The sequence below is a fragment of the Hyperolius riggenbachi genome, chromosome 4 (genome assembly GCF_040937935.1).
Source record: "Hyperolius riggenbachi isolate aHypRig1 chromosome 4, aHypRig1.pri, whole genome shotgun sequence".
Taxonomy (NCBI): domain Eukaryota; kingdom Metazoa; phylum Chordata; class Amphibia; order Anura; family Hyperoliidae; genus Hyperolius; species Hyperolius riggenbachi.
In genome coordinates, this window is record NC_090649.1 from 207,710,228 (window position 1) to 207,726,158 (window position 15,931).

The following is a 15,931-nucleotide window of genomic DNA, read 5'->3' on the forward strand; positions in this document are numbered from 1 at the left end:
TAAAATGTCCTAAATTAGGCCCTGATCAATGATGCAAAATACTTTCCTTACTGTTATTGAAACTCATTCCATAATACAGATGGTCACTTCCAGTACGCACAGCAGCCTTTCTCAACCTTTTTACCCTGGAGGAACCCTGCAAATATTTTTTATTTTGCAGGAGGCATGGTCTTTAAAAGTTGGTGAGGCTGTTTGTTTCACTACCCTCTATTACACTGCCACGCATTGTACTGTCTCCTTATTCTAGTGCTTTTTATTAATGTGCTTACTATTCTAGCCCCCAATTTAGTGCTTCTTTTTTACAGTACCCCCTATTATAATATGCTCTGTTATATTTCCCCCACGATAGGGAAAAATGTCAAGGAACCCCTGCAGAGTACTCAAGGAACCCTGGTTGAGAAAGCCTGATATGCAGTATAGGCTTGTTACTCTGTGGTCATACCTTCTCCTTTTCTTTCTCCTTGGGTACCTCAAGAGGGGCGGGGTAGGCAAACGTTGAGGGCTTGCAGTTTGACCGATACTGAACTTTTGGCATCTATAAACATTATAGAGAAATTAAGCTTCACAGGGAAAAAACATGTAATATTTCATACATTTCAAAAAACAAACACTTCTGTTTGTGTCAACCATAATAGGTAAAAATATTCCAAAACAACACACATGCCCTTTAAGGCAGTAAAGTATAAGCAAGACAGCTTTCCAGCTAAGCTGATTGCAATGGTTAACATGATTATTTGAAGCACATGTGCATTAGAGTCCCATGTCCTTAAATTGCCCATCTTAGCAACACAATGTGACCAGTAATGATCAAAGCATTATCACTCAATTAATTAGGTCTCCAGAAAATATGGTAAGGCAGAAACATATTCAACCATTTTATTATGTGTCTAACACCTGGCACGATCCCTGCTTAGTGATGACGTAGCATTTAATAAACACCTCCTTCCGGATACACTGTCGCATTATAAAGTGTTGTTAACTTAACAATAGCTGCCTAATTCGATGGTATACTGTACAATTAGCATTCTTACTATTTCAGAATCAAATGATTTTCTAATGAGAGCTAGGACCACGAAGCTAATTTTTACAATACTTTAGGCTCCATTCTTCTACAACATAAGCTGAAGACATTTCAGTAAGAGACTGGAGGAGTTAATAAATCTCATTAATGGTGCCGTCTGTCATTACTATGAGTTGCTAATGAGTGGTGAGTGATTCTGCATCATAAGGTCTATAAGAGGATTATGCATTTCTCTTTTAAGTTTAGGGGGACTTTTGATGCTACATTTACAGTAACCCGTTCCTAACTATAACAAACTACAAGTACTACAATAAGTAGTGACATGCATGCACCACACGTACTGCATAATCTGCTGTTGTGAATTCGGGCTACCTACCTTAAGGTCTTTATTTAGGCCGATGACACAGGTCGGAGTAAAAGATAAGGACAGGAAGTGTGAAAGTGGGAACCAGAACCAGAACTGAGTGAAGACCAGGACCCCTACCACAGATGGCATGTGAGTGTGACCAGTGCGAGATTGCAATGAGATTGTAACATTGTGTCCTCCTGCACAAAGAGAAAAGAAAAAACATTATGCTCATTGATGCTTCAAAACCAATGACAGTAGAAGTATCAGTATGTTGACAAAATCAAGCAACAGCTGTTTGTGGTAACAAGAGGTTAATTCTGTGCTGAAGGCCAGTCTTCTTTTTCTTCAAAGCAGGGTGAAGAGGGCAGCAGGCAGGGTCATTACCGCCAAGGGGCCAGGTGCAGTCCTCTAATATCATTATAAAGCCATTATCGACTGGCTTCTAGAAAGAAGTAATATATACAGTGACATCCCCCAATATAAATAACCCTTTGAGTTCTGGATGGTTTCCAGTAAAAGGTTTAGCCTCTATTCCAGTGTATAACAGAAAGGACTACAGAAAGAACATATCTGTCCAGTGCAACATATCCCAGTACCTGCATCAAGGATCCCCTGTGCCAGAATAGCACCAAACTTTGCCATGACATCATCGTGTTTGTCATTAATCACTTTGGAGTACAACTGCCGAAACTGGCTGACCTGTAAATCAGGTAGAGAGAGGATCAGAAACATGCATGAAAAATATACACACACATCTACAATTATCACATTTAAACTTAATAAAGTGCATTCATTTCTTACTGCATCTGAAAGTTTAAGTGTAGAAGATGTACTGTTATGTTTGGGATACACGGTACGTTTCTGTACCGTGTATCGACCAGCTGATCTGGCCAGCTGATAATATTCAGCTGGCCCGATCAAGCCGCTCGATCTCCGCCGGCGGACAATGACAGGGAATCGAGCGCTGATAAGGAAGCTCCGGCAACAAGCGGTAATCGATCCGTGGGCACGCTCGAACAAGCAGGGACGCGGCTGGGGTCGATCCGGCGGCTAATTGCCAGCCGGATCGACCCGTGTATTCGCAGCATAAGGCTGTAATATTTATACATTTCCTTTATAGTTTTAGTTAACATGAATATCGTTACCTCACATACAGAATGGTGTCTAAAATCAAGGTGAACACTATCCATGTCAGTAAAGAGAGTGACAAGAACAGCGCCCAGATTACTCTGCATTATAACCACATCTTCAGGAAGCAGGAATACATTGAGGCAGATGCACAACAGACCTAACGCTCTGCTGGCGCCTGCCTGCTTGAAGAGCCATGTTCAGGATGCTGGACATGGGCATCGTCACGCCTACAGCTTGTAATGGCACACTGACAAGGCATGGTATATGGTCGTCAAACTTAACCTCTCAACAGCCATAAATGATGAGCTCATGAGCAAGAATAGCTTCAAAAAGTAAATATAGTGATGATTACAGTAAACAGTTCCATAAACCAAGCTGTCTTTCTGACATTCCAGTTGTGCCTTCCTCAAATTCTCCATTTGTTCATTTGCTGAGGGATCTTCCATAGACAGACTGCCAAGATTTGACTCACTATAAGGATTCTGTTCAATGCTTGAATCCAACTTTGGAAACACAGAATTTATTATCTCCTTTATAGACTGTTTATTTAATTTCAGCGTGGATTCTCCCAGACAGAGCATGCTGGAGAGAGATGCATACCAAGGTGTGGAGACAATCTGCGTCCAAGACAGAACATCGAAAGTAAGGAAAAGAGCTATTCAGCCTAAATATGCATTAGAATACCAGCAGGAAGCTGCATGGAAAGCTGATGTAATATTTATGCAGAAGAAAAAAAGTCTTAACTACATAAGCAACGTCAAGGCCACGTTGTGAAGATCTGCAAGTTGAGGTCCGTGTGCTTTACTGTTATGGCTCATCGAACTTTGTCAAATTCTTTGAGCTACTCAGACAGGGCATGACATTATTACAATGATATGCGCAAGTTGCTACAGTCTCCTGAACTAGCAATAAAGCTCAATGAATGCGAAAATCTGAGCACTACGTAAACCTACTGACGTCATCCATTCCAACATCAAAAATATGGACATGGGTCTGAAGACCTGAAGCCAAAAATTATATTTTACATACATCAATAGGGCTTGACAGTATTACCAAATCATACAATTTTCAACAACAAAAAATGTCCATCTTCTTCTGTGAATAAAAACAAAACCTTCATATATCTACTTCAACTGCTTTCACCATTGATATGGCAAAGGAAGAATATAGACAAAGTATAATCTTTACTAAAGTAAATATTCACATTGTGCTGGCCCTAGTCACCTTTTTCTATAGTATAGTGGGGGTGCCTGTCACTATGCAGGGAGCTCAGACTCTTATTGCTGGCCAGTCACAGCACCCATAAATCTTCACCTCATGCTGCCGAATTTGATTCCCTTGCAAGCTGCAGTTAGTGCATGTGGAGAAGGGGGCACTGACTGCAGGAGATGTGTGTGTGTGTGTGTGTGTGGGGGGGGGGGGGGGGCGGAGATGGGCTCCAGTTTGCAATCTGCAATGGTCATCGTATAAATTTGCATTCTGCTCTGTGCAGCTCATTACTAATGCACAAACTCAGGAATTTCTTGGGTGAGTACTTTAGACACTGCACACAAGTGTTCTGATTTTATGCTTGTACAGAACTGCTATTTCAGCTTATAGTATCTTTAGGACATGCATGGCAGGCTGCAAACAAACAAGATACTTTTTATGTAAACTAACATAAAACAGCTCGTGAAGCACTGACACATGGCATAATTTTTAAAACAAAGCATAAGAGAACTTTAAAGAGAGTATCCTTGATTCAGGACAGACTAAAGGGCCGTACACACGCCGGACTGGAGGCAACGACGGGTCCGTCGTCACCTCCCGCTGGGTGGGCGTTCCAACGACAGTCCGGTGTGTGTACGAGCTGTCGGTGGACTGATACGGCTGTTTCTGAGCAATCCGCCCGGCGGATTGCTCAGAAACAGCCGTATCAGTCTGCCGACAGCGCGTACACACGCCGGACTGTCGTTGGAACGCCCACCCAGCGGGAGGTGACGACGGACCCGTCGTTGCCTCCAGTCCGGCGTGTGTACGGGCCTTTATTCTTTGATTGAACTGGTGGATGGTGTTTACACAAGAAGCTAAATACACACAGAAAAAAAGCTACCCAGCTCTCAATAGAATAGGGCTTTAAAAAGAATTTGGGTGAGACAAGTAATCTTTTTAGGTTTACTGACCTTAGGACAGGTAACTTCAGTCTGCTGAATCATGATTAAAGCAGAAGAGATCAGTGCACCCTGACGCACATAATTCACTGGGTCATTTGTCATTGGTTCCAAAAGGTTGATGGCCTCCTGCATTGAAAGGGAAAATGTATAAGTGTAAGTCTCTTTCATTAATGTGTATACTGCAAATGTCACCTCTGGGTGAACGATTATGAGGGATTGGTATTTACCTTGTTCCCAGTTCCAGAGCAGCAAATACCCAGGGCCATAGCAGCTCCATATCGCACGTGAGGGTTGTAGCTCTCCGACAGTAAGGACACAACACTTGGACACTGCTCAGGCGTTCTGTGGAAGGATGATACTTTAGGATCAGAATGAGTTTTGAAAAGTGAACAAACTTAAAAGTGCCTAAAGAGTACAATAAGAGATTTGTCTGTTGCACGGAATTCAAGGCAGGTAATATCTGTATGAAAACAGTTTGTTGCTCATCTATTTAGCCCAAGAATCTCAAGCTGTAGCTGTACTATAAGGCACACAGGGAAATGGGGTTCTTTCGCACCATATTTTTGTGTTATAAAGGATTTGTAAGAACTATGGGCTTTTACAACAGCACATCATGCAATGGCACTATTCATACACATGTTTTATTTCCTGTTCAGAATAAGAAAACTTTAAAAACACACACGCTTATATAAGCATTAAAAAAGAAAATGCATTTGCATTTTTTGCCAGCACAAATGCAATGCTTTCATGTGAAACAGCTCTTAGGGCCCCTTCTCACTTGGCTAATCGCCGAAGCGCTAGTGCTTTTTAAAGCTCCATTGCAATTATTACTATATGGCAGTGATCTCACTGCCGCAACTGCCATCGATCGTGGGCGTTCCGTGATTAACGGCAATCGTGAAACATGTTGCCTGCAGCATTTTGCAGCGATTCTCGAGCAATCGCGGTACAGTGCTTAAACAAGCTCTGAATCACAGAAGTATACAGTGATTTTACAGTGCTAATCGTTGTAAAATCACCTGCTCAAAGCTAAGCGCTACCATTTTGCGCTTTTAATCATGAATGGGCCCTTACTGTCCAAAACAGTTCCAAGGCTATTTAACAAACCCCAGTTCTAGGAATATTCTTTTTGTTTTGTTTTTTTGATGATGTGGAAAGAGGCTACACAATTTTTAATAGTTGTTATTGCTGTTTGTGTATACATAGCAGGGATTCCTGGCCTTGGAACCTCCATGGTGTTTCCTGGCTTTAATATAAAATCTGGTAGTATAAGGGACAGGAATACAAACTTATTGAGGATTCTAACTTCTCCTCACTTCACAAAAAAGGTCGGATTTTTAGATGCCTTAGAGATTTCCACACTCCCTGTCAGGACAGAAAGGAAATACTAAGACATGGAAACATGCAACAGCAATAAAAACAGTGACTACGTTCCAACTTTTTTTTTCCAAAATATCTAAAACAAACAAAAATTATTCCTGGAACTGAGCTCTCGTACACCTAACACCCAAAGTGCAGTTGGTAAACAGATTTTTTACACATTTATGTTTTTATTTGAAAACATAATTTGACTTATGAAATATGTACAACAAACTAAAAAGGCATTGATGACAATTAAAAAAAAAAAAAAAAAAAAAGGACTTCCACAGTTATTTATATGCTTGACAATAGAGATGACCCAGGCAGGGAAAACTAGCCAAGGTTCTCCATGCAGTGTGACAAAATAAATGACAACAGACCCCCACAAAGGCTTCTTGTATGGGGGTTGTTTATTTTTTTAAATGAAATATCCAGCTGGTTTAACAGCAGTGTTGCAAAAGAATGTAAGCAGAGCAACTAGTGGCGACGATCATAAGATGAACTGCAGATTTTTAATGCCAGCATGTGACCTGTCATTACTTTCTGAGTGTGATGTACATTACATAAAAAGATATGTTTCTTATGCCAAGACTTACGAACACGAAATGATTACCGGTATTATTAATTTATATAGTGCCATGATGATGATCTTACGGGGCGCTATACAGAATAAATAAAAGGTGTACATAAAAAAAATACAGACAGTGGTATATAAGCACATTAAAAAGGGTTGGTAGTCAACATGTCATGGTGGGGAGGCAGTAGGCTCAAGTTAAGGTGGCCATACATTCGTTAGATTAGCAGCAGATAGATCAGATAGATTTCTGATCTATCTGATGTGTTTAGGAACATTTTTTACTAGGAACACATTTACAATAGATTTCAGTTTGAAATCTATTGAAAATCGATCTGATGTCATTTTTTTGCCATTAGATTTCCATTAGGGCCAATGCAAAATCATAAGCAATCTCAACAGATCCACCTAGATTTTACAGCCTGCCAGATCGATTGAAATCGATCGAAAATTGCAATCGACCAATCGATCGATTTTGATAGATCGATTGGCCAAAAATTGGCTGAGTGTATGGGTCCCTTTACTGTTTATCCTGGACAATGGAAGTGTGTATGGAGACTGCCATAGACATTCCATTTCAAACAATGCAAAAGTCCTGGCTGTTCTAATGTTTGTGTTGGCTTCAGTTATGTCTGAGTCACACACCTGAAGTAAGCATACGGATAGTGAGATCACACTTGAAGTTACAAACACATGCTGGATTAATTTCAGCCGATAAACACTGTCAAGAATCTAGCATGTGGACAGGATACCACCCCCTCACTAACCCCACAGAATTTGCATAAAGATTTCACAAGCCAGATCTTTAGCAACGTCGGACTGACCCCCAATCACATTGTTCTCTTACTCATATTACGCCCATCAGATGTCATTCCATCATGCACAGTCCCTCCTCCCTGCTCCATTGTAACAGTCTTGCTGCTAGCCTAACAGCAAGCAACAGTCCTTATATGCATGTACAAAGCACACACATAGGCAGCTGGTATCTGATTCCTAAATTCAAAGACTAAAGTGCTCTTTGGTAAAGTACCCTGGTAATAAAAAGAGTGTCCCTGACTTGAGTGTCTAGAAAATCAGAATCTGCTGGCCATGGCTTGTCGGAGTATGGAGGGAGATCCTGGTGTGTGAGATTATGACATTTACGGTACTTTCTTGTTTGAGAGAATTTTAATGCAAGTGTAAATTATGAGTGCAGGCTCTTATTAAAGGGTACATCACCATAGAACGCTCTTGTCCTTGTATTTAGTGTCTTGTTAGAGATACAGCTAAAGGAGTCCCTTTAAAAGATTGTGGGTTAACGTATACAGAAACAAACTTTGCAGCCTTTAAGCACCTTGTGCACATTTAAAAGCTGGTGGTTTGGCATTGGATTGCTCTTGATTGAGACAAATAGGGGTGAGTGTTTTCCACTACTTTTTTGTGTGTGTAGTAAAGCTCATGCAGAAACAAATGACCAGTTTGATCAGCTGGCAGACTTGTAAAGTTGACCACACACCATACAATTTTTAGAATTTCTGTTCAATTCAAAAATTACACACAAACACACACACACACACACGTTTAATTCAAAAATTACACACACACACACGTTCAATTCAAAAATTACACACACACACACGTTCAATTCAAAAATTACACACACACACACACACACGTTCAATTCAAAAATTACACACACACACACACACACGTTCAATTCAAAAATTACACACACACACACACGTTCAATTCAAAAATTACACACACACTTACACCACAAACACACACGTTCAATTCAAAAATTACACACACACACGTTCAATTCAAAAATTACACACACACACGTTCAATTCAAAAATTACACACACACACGTTCAATTCAAAAACTACACACACACGTTCAATTCAAAAATTACACACACACACACTTACACCACACACACACACACTTACACCACACACACTTACACCACACACACTTACACACACACACTTACACCACACACACACACACACACACACACACACACACACACACACACACACACACACACACACACACACACACACACACACACACACACACACACACACACACACACACACACACACACACACACACACACACACACACACACACTTTTCCCTCATCCATGAAAACACACTGACTGGAAACTCTGAAAAAAATGCTTGGGTCTAGAATTAAAAAAATCCATCCTACACCATTAAATTTCCATAAAAACGGATTAAAAAATCCACCACTCCTGATCATCTTTGATAAAAAGAAAATAACAAAAAAACATGAAATTCAGTTTGCTTGAACAAATAAAAGACTTTTTTTCCCTGTACAACCATTCATTTTTATAGAATTGCGGTAAAACTGGACCCTTTTATTGTATGCCGTGTGGTCATCTTCAGACTGATTTGCTGGTCCTGTTCATATACTAAAACAATTAGATGTCAAAGAAAATCCTTGTCTTGCACAGTTATCGGAATAGCAAACTGGAGTGGAAAAGTGGTAGTTTCTCTCATGGATACAAGTGGATGTCACAGATGGTTTACTGTTTTTGAATATTAATAATGAACAAGCTGTTCTAAAAACCATGAACAAGAAAACTATTTCATACAAGAAATAAATGGTCCATAACGCCACACAATCGTGCCAACACTTGTATTTAGCATGGATGGTGGACCTACTGCAAACTCAGCATGATGTTCACCACAGAAGCATTTTGTATTGTCTTATAAGCTGCAGGGTCTGTTCTGCAACCTCTTGAACTGCTGAGCCAATCTCCTGGGGGTGAGCACTGAAAATACTGAGACATCCAGCACCCTTAAGTACATTTCCTAAATTATTTGTAACGACACAAGCACACCGTGCACAGATACACTTGCTTAGTGATGCAGTTGCTTTTCAGCCAATCAGGTGGCAACGTTGCAATGCATAAAACTATGCAGATAAGTATGGCCCTTTTTCCACAGACAACACTACATGCTCGTCTGGCAGTTCAGCCTCCTAGCTGCTGGCAACGAGTGCCTTTAGGCTACTATTCCATGCAGCGAATTGGCAGCCAGTTAACATGTGGTGGTGTTACTCAACCGCAAAAAAAAAAGGCGTGGCTTGTTGCATCTGAGCAGCCACATTCAGATGTGTCTCCATGAGGGGAGCTAGCAAGATGCCGTTACTATAGTCAACTGTTAATAAGTGCCAAGGATCAGGCAATTGTCACGCCAGGCAAAAACTAAATAAATATGGCGGGCTCCATTTCACCTCAAGGTCACTTTGACTGTGACATGTATGTTGGTGTCATACAAGTTACAATAATGGTTGAAGATTTGGAATTCTTGAACAAACAAAAACGTATAAAGTTTATGGAGGATGATCTTAAAAATACACAGAGAGAGTCAGTTCTCTGAACAGAAATGTCTTGTTGATGAGAAAGCTGAGAGGGAAAATGGTCAGTGTAGTTTGAGTTTGTCAAGAACAGAAAAGTATCTCCAAATGCATAGCACATTAAGGGCCTGATGCCCGAAGCAGCGGTGAAACAGCTGTGTGCTGGCTGAGCACAGCAATTATACCGGTACCAACAGCAGGGGGTAGAGTGTGTTACTGGGGTTGCACGCAGGTTGCTTCATGCAGCAGACCCTACATTTCACTTTTTTCAGCCATCAACAGAAAGAGTTCTGGTAAAGCAAAGACTTACAAGGACTGGAAAAATGTACAGCAACTCTAATCTGATAAATCCTGATTTTTTTTTTCTTGGGCACACAATTGTTAGGACCACAATTTGCAACAAACCGTTTGAATCCATGTCCAAATTCATTATTTGTCAACAGTCCAGGACAGTAGTAGTTTGATGCATGGTAAAATAGATTTCTAGCATGTGTAGCTAGCAAATCAAACTTGCAAATGCACTCATGTCAACATTCATGTCAACATGAGTCATCAGAATCTCAAAAGAATGCTTCCAACATCTTGTGGAGCTGAGGCCATTTTTTAAGCAAAAGAGGGCTCCATCTAGGACTGGCACTGCTCATAGATTAGGGATGGAATTTGCCAAAACACATCTAGCAGCAAACTTCCACCCCAAAATACCCAGCATCACCTCTGACCTGCAGTCAACTGGACAGTTAGGACAAGCAGGTTCATGAACACCACTGCCCAGCTGACTGGCTTCAGGTCACAAGTCATGCTGGGAATTATGTGATGGAAGATTACTGCCGGTGAAACTATTCCTAACAAAGTGCTCAGTGAGTGTATATGCCAGCTTTTTCACCAACAGATTTTTCTCTTTTGCGCTTATTTCATTCTGTCGCTTCTTACTTTTCTTTGTGTAATATAACAGTATCTCTAATATCGGTAATATAAAAGTCTCTGTCTCTCAGATGGGTGCACAAACAGCAGTTAAAAAGAAACAAAAAGTTTTAACATCTCTTCATGCTACCAAAAACTAAAATTACATTTGTTTTCCTAGACTTTGACTAAAAAACATTTATTCAGTATCTTTTTCAGATGGACTCATGAAACTTGAGAACACAGTGCAACAGAGCATTTAGGGGAAGCTTTTATTCCACTCAAGTGAGGCTTTACTTTTCCTAACCACAATCTAAAAGAAGCAGTAACACTATAGGTGTTCTATTTGGACCTCTTCCAAATCCCTATGTATTTTAATATAGTATATTTTTACAAACCTTGCCAGAAAAAAAATTAAATAAAACTCTGTCAGTAATCTTTGGAAGTGATAAATGAATTAATGTAAACCTGTCATTACACCAAATATCGCATTAAGCCCACATATTAACACCACATTGCATATGCTTACAGATGCCACAATTTTACTTCAAAAAGAACCCATTGTGACCTAGATACAGATTCTGGTAAGAAAGGAGAAGTATGGCTCTCTAAAACCACTGAAAGAGTTTCAACATTCTGGGCAGTAAGGCTCTCTCTTTTCCTTACAACATCTTAGCTCTGACTGCTTCCGGATTCCATTCTTCCCAGCAAGCAGAAAGACTACTGGGCATCACTAGTGATGGGAAAGCGCACATATGTAATTTCAGCTACTCAGACAGTGACTGACAGTTAAAACTAATCAAATACAGTCAAGAGCACGCCCTTTTTTTCAGTTGTAAGGTTATGTATACCAGGACAAGTTTAAAAAAACTAAAAGTCATCTGGTCCTCAGTAGGCTTTAAATTGATTAAGCTCTAAGCTTAGGTGTAAAACACACACCAAGTTACACTTTGTAGTTACTTCGTTTACAAAAAGTAGGCCAAAATAGAGAAGCCGTGTGTATATTTCTGTATGTCTATCAGTCTCTCACTTCACTAAGGAGGGATTTTTTGCAAACTTTTCTCTACAACATTGCTTCAGTTCACCAAGGTTTGTAAGCATTTGTTTATTCACAGCTATGCTTGTGTCCCACCATACCATTTTTATAAGGTTGAGATCTGGACTGAGTAAGGCCATTGTGACACCTTTTCGTTTTCAGTCACTGTGTTGTAAATTTGCTAGTGCGCTGGGGATCATGGTCATGTTGATTGAGCTCCAGCCAAAATGTAGCCATTACACGGATGTCCTCACATTTGTCTCTAGAATACATTGTTATACAGAGGAGTTCATGGTTGATTCAACTTAAACATTTAACATCTTAAAGAGAGTCTGAAGCGAGAATAGATCTCGCTTCAGACCTCATAGCTAGCAGGGGCATGCGTGCCCCTGCTAAAACGCCGCTATAGCGCGGCTTAACGGGGGTCCCTGTCCCCCCAAACCCCCTCCGAGCAGCGGGGGAGCGCTTCCTGGTTGGGGCAGGGCTAACCGCCGCAGCCCTGCCCCATGCGCGTCTGTCAGACGCGTACCTCCGCCTCTCCCCCGCAACTCTCAGTCTTCCTTCACTGAGAGGGGCGGGGGAGAGGCGGCGATGCGCGTCTGATAGACGCGACTGGAGGCAGGGCTGCAGCCGTTAGCCCTGCCTCCAGGAAGATCAGCTCCAGCGACCTTTTTCCGACCCAGGTTTGCGGGGGGTGGGTTGGGGGTGAAGGGACCCCCGTTAAGCCGCGGGATAGCGGCGTTTTAGCAGGGGCACACGTGCCCCTGCTATAAGACCTGAAGCGAGATTTAGTCTCGCTTCAGTGTCTCTTTAAAGCAGGCAACGCATGCATTAATTTTTTTTCCAATAGATTTGATCACTCTAAATTATGATCAGATGAAAAAGTTTGGTCAATTGGACATGGAGGGGGAGTGGCAGCAGATCTACAGCCCACAGTGTTTCACTGTTTTAACAGTGCAATGCTGTAGTGAAATAGATTTTCAATACCTTTATGGTGAAACGTACTGAAAATCTGCGTGCAGTGTATGGCCCAGTGCACACCAAAACCGCTAGCAGATCGTCAAAACGCTAGCGGTTTTGGGAGCAGAGAGCAGATATTTGGCCGGGTGCACACCAAGCGGATTTTGTATGCGATCCACCAGCCGCATCAGCCAGTGAAAACGCTTGGCTATTGTATTTCAATGTGTGGTGCACACCGGCGGTTTGAGGTTTTTTAGCAAACCGCAAACGCGCAGCAGGAGGCGCGTTTGCGGCTTGGCAAAAACCTCAAACCGCCGGTGTGCACCATCCCATTGCAATACATTAGCCAAGCATTTTTCCAGGCGGATGCGGCCGGCGGATCGCTCCAAAAACCGCTCGGTGTGCACTGGGCCTATGGGTGGATTCAATCACTCTCTGATCAGTTTCAGTTCAGAGAGGGATTGACATGTTTGCCACATTGGGGGGCAATTTAAATGTGTATGGGCACCATAACTAAGGTCTATAAAATGAGAAGTAGCTTTTGGGTTTTTCACAATTTCTAAAAACATTGCAAGATTTGACCTTGGTGTAAATTTGCTGGGACATCCGCTTCTGGAAAGACTGGCAACTGTCTTGAATACTGTCAACTCAAATAATCTTTCTCACTGTAGAATGACGCACTTCAAAGTGTTTGGTGATGGCCTTATAACCTTTCCGAGATTCATGGACAGCAGCAATTGCTTCTCCCAAAAAATGCAGCAAGACTGACTGTTGCGATCCGGCATGATTGGATCACACTAGTGTAAGAGGGTTTTCGCAGCAATTGTTATTTTATACATCCTTGTGTTTTGCAATTGGCAAACTAATGGAAACAGATCACAAAATGCAGCAAATCATGTGTAGTATAAAATAGTCCAATAGCCACACTTGCTGATTGAGTACATTTCATTTGTAGCACCTGACCTTAATGTTTGTTTTTTTTTACAAACGGCTTCTGCATTTTGATGGTATAAAATGTTATATTTTGTTGTGCATCTTTACTTAATTTTTAGGGCAGTCCAGCTAATGGCCAGATAATTTTTGTAGAGTGCACTAATATATCAAACCACTGAATAGAAAGAGCAAACTCTTTTTTCTGACTGTAGCTGTGAGACCAGATACAAAGCTGGTGACACCCATATAGTAACCCTTCGCACACTCACATGCAAATGTTCAAACAAATGCATTCACAGATTCACTCATCCACTCATCCAGGCACCACTGTTATCCCTACAGCTAAGTTAAAAGCCGTGGTCTTAGTTCATAGAAGAATGCATTCTTATGCTTAGTCACCTAAACTGTGCAGAAGTACCCGGGTAAACGTAGGTGTCCTAACGCTGGCCCTGTAACATGCATAGTGCAGACATGCAAACATTCATAGCATTACACTAGGTGGTACAGCGCCAGGGCTCCCGTCACTCGTCATGATATTGCAGGCAGTTACTACCGCGCACCCGATCAAGCATGTTGGCCCTACATCTTGCAGCATGTCCTATCAACACATGCAACTAATTTCAGTTTGAAATTGGTTGCATCACCAATCGGGTTTGCTCTTGGTGGCACAGATTTTCATCTGATCCAATTATAGTAATCGAATTGGATGGTAGATCAGCCGCCAAGTCACCTGATGTATAGTCACCTTTAGATATGCCCACAGTTAGAATGCCTAGGGTCGGATAGATGTTTTTTGTTTTTATCTGCACCCTCTACAAGTACTCTTACCAAAGACTAGTTTTGATTTCTATTTCACAGCTTACTCTACAGCAATATCCTAAGTTAAAGGACACAACCAAGATCCCGGAAAAAAAAAATTCTACTTACCCGGTGATTTCTCCAGCCCCTTGCAGCCGTCCTGTGCCTTCGCCACAGCTCCCCACCGGTGGCCTGGGGTCACCTCCGGCACAAGATGCTCACTGCGCCTGCGGGAGCGGCTCTCAGAGTCGCACTGAAATAATCCGGACTGTACTGCGCAGGTGCAGTAGTTCTGCACCTGCGCAGTACAGCCTGTATGACGTCAGTGTGACTCCATGAGTCACACGCTGGAGTGCAGGAAGATGACGACCTAGCGAGGTCGGCATTTGCACCGTAGGGGCCCGGGAGCCACCAGAGCTGTGGCGAGGGCACAGGACGGCTTGCCAGGGGCTGTCAGAAGCCCCTGGTAAGTGAATTTTTTATTTTTAGTCTCCCAGGACCTTCCCTTTATGTTAAAATACATCTCTGGTGTACCTAAGAAAAAAAAAAACACAGAAGTACACTACTGCTTAAAGCGGTATCGTCACCATAAAAATCAAATTTCAACAGCAACTGGTCTGAGTGTATTAAGTGATAAAGGTGCTAATCCTGCATTAAAAACTTTTTCTGCTGTTATGATTTGGAGTTATCACATACTTAAGGAGCACTGGCCCTTTAGTAGTCGTTGCCAAAGAATTGCATGCTGGGGGTTCTTATCTATAATCTATTCCTCCTCTTCCCTTTATTTCCTTGCCAGCTGCTTATCTGAAACCTAATTCCCTACTCACTTGTGTTTACAAGCAAGGCTGAGGCGACTCAGCAATTGGAGGAGACAAGAAAAAAAGGAAAGGGCAGAAATGACATCACGAGTTAGTCTTAACTGTGGGCAAAAGACATGGCCCCCACCAGGAACAGAATTCTCGCCATTTACTTACTACCATATACTGAAATCAAAACGTGGACAGTATAATACATGTGTTATGTAAGTAGATCAAGTATTTATCTCTCTATCTCTCTATATCTATATCTATATATTTATTTTTCCCTGGCATAGTATGGCTGATCCTAGTGCTTTAAAAGTTAGAATGTCCCAACACATTGTCTGTTTAATAAGATTCACTGGAACCCTGTAACAGCTTGGTTCTGGGACACAGTGGTAGATCTGTCCCTTGCAGTAGCTGGCCCTGGCCTTTTTTCTGTATCAGATGCAGAAAAGGCAGAAGCCTTTTTCTGCAAGGTGGCAAGGCTACACGCTGAAACCCAACTGATATGGGGCTCTGGTGAATCTTAATATACAAAAGACAT

At 41.7% G+C, this 15,931-nt stretch overlaps 1 protein-coding gene across 1 annotated transcript in view; it reads right to left on the minus strand.

Moving 5' to 3' along the window:
• Window positions 1–15,931, minus strand: part of PSMD1 (proteasome 26S subunit, non-ATPase 1) — a 161,022-nt gene that overhangs the window by 13,762 nt on the left and 131,329 nt on the right. The window contains exons 17-21 of the mRNA XM_068281284.1: window positions 4,882–4,996; window positions 4,664–4,780; window positions 1,967–2,069; window positions 1,398–1,567; window positions 443–535 (exon numbers count right to left, since the gene is read on the minus strand). Coding sequence (XP_068137385.1) covers window positions 443–535; window positions 1,398–1,567; window positions 1,967–2,069; window positions 4,664–4,780; window positions 4,882–4,996 — 598 coding nt within the window. The remainder of the gene's footprint in view (window positions 1–442; window positions 536–1,397; window positions 1,568–1,966; window positions 2,070–4,663; window positions 4,781–4,881; window positions 4,997–15,931) is intronic.